Source organism: Papio anubis, unplaced genomic scaffold (assembly GCF_008728515.1).
Source record: "Papio anubis isolate 15944 unplaced genomic scaffold, Panubis1.0 scaffold243, whole genome shotgun sequence".
In the NCBI taxonomy this organism is placed as follows: Eukaryota; Metazoa; Chordata; class Mammalia; order Primates; family Cercopithecidae; genus Papio; species Papio anubis.
This window is the reverse complement of record NW_022162491.1, coordinates 129,699-135,136: the sequence shown is the minus strand read 5'-3', so window position 1 is coordinate 135,136 and position 5,438 is coordinate 129,699. Positions and strand designations below refer to the sequence as shown.

The window sequence follows — 5,438 nt, the reverse complement described above, 5'->3', positions numbered from 1 at the left end:
ATAGATAGATAGATAGATAGATAGATAGATAGATAGATAGATAGATAGATAGAGCTATATAATATATATATTTCTCTCACCGTATATATGTGTGTGTATATATACGCATGTATGTGTGTGTGTGTGTATGAAGAGACTGAGTGATTTATCATGAAGGATTGGCTCACACAATTATGGAGGCTAAGAAATCTCATGATCTGTCACCTGCAACCTGGAAACGCAAGGAAACCAGTGATATAATTCCAGTCCAAATGTGAAGATCTGAGAACCAGGGGAGCCAATGGTATAAATCCAGTCCAAGTGCCAGAGAAATCCAATGTCCCTGCTCAAGTAGGTTTGTAGGAAACATAAAGGGGCACATTTCTCCTTCCCTGACCTTTTGTTTTATTTAGACCCTTGATGGACTGAATGATTCCCATCCACATTGGAGAGGGCCATCTACTGAGCACACTTATTTAAATGTTTATCTCCCCTGAAAACTCTCAGACACACTCAGAAATAATGCTTAATCTGGGCAGCTGTTGGCTCAATCATGTTGATACATAGAATTGCCATGGCACCCACCCACAGAACTAACTGGTAAATTGTCAATAGCATTAGATTTGCCATAGATTCAGAGATACTTGCCAATTCACTTCAACTAGATAGGGTTTGAGTTTCTTAATTCTCTCCTTTAGTAGATAATGCTGCCTGCATCTTCCAAAATACAAAACAGCTAATCTTTCTTTTGTTGGATGACTAGCTTTCCTAATCTGTCATGGATTTCTGGGTTTATTTACAAATCCCCACTACCTCCTCCATATTGAGTCTCTGAGGTAGCTGAGTTGCTAAATCTGCTAAATACATGGTAATTTTTTAAGCCTTACACTTTCAATTTATTAACTTATTAAGGCTCACAGTAGCTCTATCATTATCCTTCACTTTTGAAGTTGAAGAAACTGAGGTGGTTAAATAACTTGCACATAGTCACACAGTTGGAATTAAAAAAGTTGTCGCTAAGCAAAGCTAAGATTCCAACTCAAGGAAATCCATCTTCAGAGTTCATGCTCTCAACCGCTACCTTACTTTGCCCTGAAAAAATGAAAGATCCAAGGCTGGGCGCGGTGGCTTATGCCTGTAATCCCAGCACTTTGGGAGGCTGAGGAGGACAGATCTTGAGGTCAGGAGATCGAGACCATCCTGGCTAACATTTCTACTAAAAATACAAAAAATTAGCTGGGCGTGGTGGCGAGCGCCTGTAGTCCCAGCTACTCGGGAGGCTGAGGCAGGAGAATGGTGTGAACCCGGGAAGCGGAGCTTGCAGTGAGCCGAGATCATGCCACTGCACTCCAGCCTGAGAAAAAGAACGACCCCCCAAAAAAAAAAAAAAAAAAAAAAAAAAAGATCAATTTAAGAGCACACCAAAAGTTTCAGAATAGCTAAGCTACCTAACTAAAATTAATCAATTTCACACATCTGACTATGGTCTTATGATATTCATACGAGTATATTTTCCATCTTCTGTTGACCACCGCCATGAGTTACCCCTTTCTGGTTCACACTATAAAAATTATAACAAGAGGATATGTTCTCTTTTCTCCTAAATATTTATACTCTTTTCATTAGGTAACAAACAAAGAAACAAAAACCCTGTAACATAACACCCACAAAAGGATTGAATAAAAATAATGGTGTGACAAGTCCAAATTTTGCTTCCAAACAAAGCAAATTTATTTAACACAAAGAATATTTTCCAAACTCAAAAAATACTTAAGAAATAATGAAATCAGGGGGGGAAAAAAAAACCCAGCGGGAACAAAATGAAGATGCTAAACTTCAGTTCATTCTATATAAAGCTTTCTAGTTGCTATGTCGTTATAAAGTCCATGGAGGTGAAATTCAAAATTACCTTGCACTATTCAAGCAATAGACTTAATCCTATAGTTAATTTAAGAATGTCATGATTCAATGGCTAAAATAACAGATGGCCAGTGAATACATCTGGATTTTAGTTGTGGTTCTGATGTTATTAACTACTTGGTCAACCTCTGATAGAGTTGAACCTATCATACTTCATAGGACTAGGTAGGCTTTTGCGTTTGTTTTAATTCTAATATTTTATGAATTTCTGAGACTAGTAGCACATTACTTAATAAGCCAGATCCAATGCTAAGTATTTCCAAAGAAAGCAACTCACAGTCAAAGTGTGAAGTTACCTTTAAGTATTCATGTTATTTCCTGGCTACAAATCTTATTGCTTAATAACAAATCATATCCTACTGCTCTAAAATAGTTAGCATGCTTTCCAACCCCAGATTACCACTAGGCATACCCAAAAGAACAGCAAGAAAAAAAATCTTATCTTTGGAGACAGTAGTAAAATAAGACATGTTCATTTACTAACAAACACACATACAACATTTTGTATTTAAAGAAATACAAAATATTTAAGTATCTCAAAAATAAATTTATCCAAATGAGAATATATGCTATCTCCCCTACAGATCTTCACTTACTAGGCAATTGAAAACCACCAGTAACACAGCAAGTTGGTTCATAAGTGCTGGAAGAAGATTCCAGGAGTTGTGGCTCAGGTGTTACATTGACCAGAGGTCTACAGGAACTGGATTCAGGGTTCTCAGACTGACATTGGCTAGAGGCACATTCCAGAGTTTGGCAATTTTTAGACTCAGAAGTCTTGGGTGGGCAATTGTTTCCCTTGAGGCTTGCAGGATGGCAGCTCTGGTCTATGAAACCCATCTGCTGAGTGCTTTCTGATTGGCAAGGCTGAGAAACACAAGCCAGCCCTGCTGAAGAACTTTCTGATTGGCACGCTGTCCTTTCGCAGGGCCTGGAATTGGAGTAAGTTGTTTGGACAACTCCGGGGAGGCAGGTACTTTGCACACACCTATTGTCTGTGAATAAGTCCTGTTCACAAATGGTCATTTGGCAGCTGGTGGTTTCATTGCAGGTTTCTTGAAAGTTGTCCAGGAGCCAGGTTCTGCTATGGAAGCTGCTGGGCAAACACAATCCATCTTCAAAGCTTATAGGATTAGTGCCATGTGTGATGGCAGAGAGTGGTGGGGCACTGTGGAAGCTCCTGAGTGAATGGCAGTGGCTATGAGGCATATTGCTAAAATCCTTAATTAAAGATGGTCATAAGGACTCAACATGCTGAGTTTGAAAATTAAATTCTTTGCTGGAGCGATTATATACTCAGAAACCTGGGTGTTGGCTTCTTCTCAAGACTTCTTTGCAACTCCTTGCTTAAACTAATTTGAAGGATAACATCTCATTAGCACTTTGGTTATATATGAAGATGATGTCTTATTAACAAAGATGTAAGTCCATTCTGAATCTTCAAAATGGCTTTTATGTTAGCTCTAAAGATGACTCATTCAAGGTGGGGTTGGTCAAATAAGAGTCTAAACCTGTTCACCCAAGCTAACATTTTTTTTTTTTTTTTTGCCACCATGACTCTGCACATTGGTAAGTGGACAACAAGAAATGCATAAAGCAGTGGCCAATTGAATACTGATTAACATTTAGCACTGGTTTTGAGAGCTGCCCATGTAACAGAATGTAGTAATTTGATGTTCAAGACATTTAAAGTTAGAATTGGATCCAGTTGAGCCCCATCTCATTCCACTCAGATACTGTTCTCTCCAGTGGACCAGGATGTGAGAGGACTTTGTGATCAGATTCCTTCTCACTGTTCATGCGAAGTACTGAACGTGGCCATTGCCCAAGGAACACCTGTCTTTTGCCTAACATTTCATTTCCCTCATCTCCTTGAAAGCCAAGTTTAAGTGCTTCCTTTTCCTGAAGTCTTTCCCCATCTTCCCATTTAGGAGTTATTACTTCCTTTTCTGAATTACTAATAGATTTAATTCCTTTTTTCTATACTTGACAAAGTGGTTTGTTTACTTGTGTTTGTGCTTCTCAAAGGTTGATTACTTACCTTTATAACAAACCTTCTTCAGATGTGTTTTTCATCTTTCTCTATTCTGTGTTTTTTTTATTGACTGCAGACAGATGAGCAGCTCCTTTGTTTATTGCATTAGGACATCGTTCTTAGCATAGTTTCATACTCATGGCACAGAACGGACCAGCACAATTTCTGTAACATATTCTATAATATACTTGGCTCAGCTAATGACAATAAAATAGAAGTATAGTCTTAGTGCACTATCTAGACTCCCTTTCCAAGGTCTGAAGAAGCCCAAGAACATTCAGCAATTCTCAGTAATTCTTATGCAAACACTTCCTTGATATGTGAAAGACTGAGGATATTATAAATATAAAGGGGCACATCTGAATACTTTCAGCTTTATAGGCTGCATACTCATCTTGTATACAATACCTTTGTAACACATGCAAGTCATTCATAATTTTGAATAACCACACTTGTATGTTTAAATACCTCACTGTGCCCTCCACATGAACCCTAGAGCCACCCATTTAATTCTTACACATATTTGTATTTATTATTGCACAGAGGCTTCATTATTGCACGGAGGCTTCATTATAGCTTGTGACTTTCTTGCTTAAAGATACCAAATGGATTCTCATTGTCCTTAGAATAAGATCTTTTTCCTTTAGCCTTCCCTACAACATCTTATAAGACGTAGCCATTAGCCTATTTTTCTTTCTTCTTCTTCTTCTTTTATTTTTTATTTTTTGACGGAGTTTTGCTCTTGTTGCCTAGACTGTAGTGCAATGGCATGGTCTTGGGTCACTGCAACCTCTGCCTCCCTGGTTCAAGCAATTCTCCTGCCTCAGTCTCCCAAGTAGCTGCGATTAGAGGCGCCAACCACCACGCCCAGCTAATTTTTGTATTTTTAATAGAGACAGGGTTTCAACATGTTGGCCAGGCTGGTCTCAAACTCCTGACCTCAGGTGATCTTCCCATCTTGGCCTCCCAAAGTGCTGGGATTACAGGCGTGAGCCACCACACCCGACCCTATTTTTCTAAGAGTAACTCTTGTCATGTGGCTCTGCCCAACATGCTTCATCCTCACAGGCCTTATGTAGCTCCTTGGCACACTAAACCTTTCCTTGCCTCTGTACTTTGCACACGCAGCTGCCTGTCTGTTTCACCCCTCCATTGCTTTCTCCCATTCTGTCTATAGTTCTCATCTTTTGTGTCTTAAGAGTTACTTCTTTGAATGTCTCTCTATCATCCTATATGAAAAAATTCCATTATCAGGGTCTAATATTTTTTTCCTTTTTAAAACTCATCTTAACTTATGATGATTTTATTTATTTCTCTTTTGTACCTTTGCCACTAATTGTGAATTCCATGAAGAGGAGAAGCATGTGTATCTTCCTCACTTCCATACCCACAACACTGTGCCTGGTGTCTTGTTGCCATATCACGAGATCTCCATAAATGTATCTATCTTCAAAAATTCATAAATAGAAGGTGCTAAATAAAAATTGATTCAAATTATAACTAA

General features: G+C 38.6%; 1 protein-coding gene across 1 annotated transcript; it reads right to left on the bottom strand.

Annotated features, from left to right (window-relative positions):
- Nucleotides 1-1,361: 1,361 nt before the first annotated feature.
- On the bottom strand, nt 1,362-4,708 carry LOC101019584 (keratin-associated protein 27-1). The gene has a single exon (XM_021935389.2). It carries the CDS (start codon nt 3,106-3,108, stop codon nt 2,488-2,490), a length of 621 nt encoding a protein of 206 aa, XP_021791081.1. The 5' UTR covers nt 3,109-4,708; the 3' UTR covers nt 1,362-2,487.
- Nucleotides 4,709-5,438: the final 730 nt, after the last annotated feature.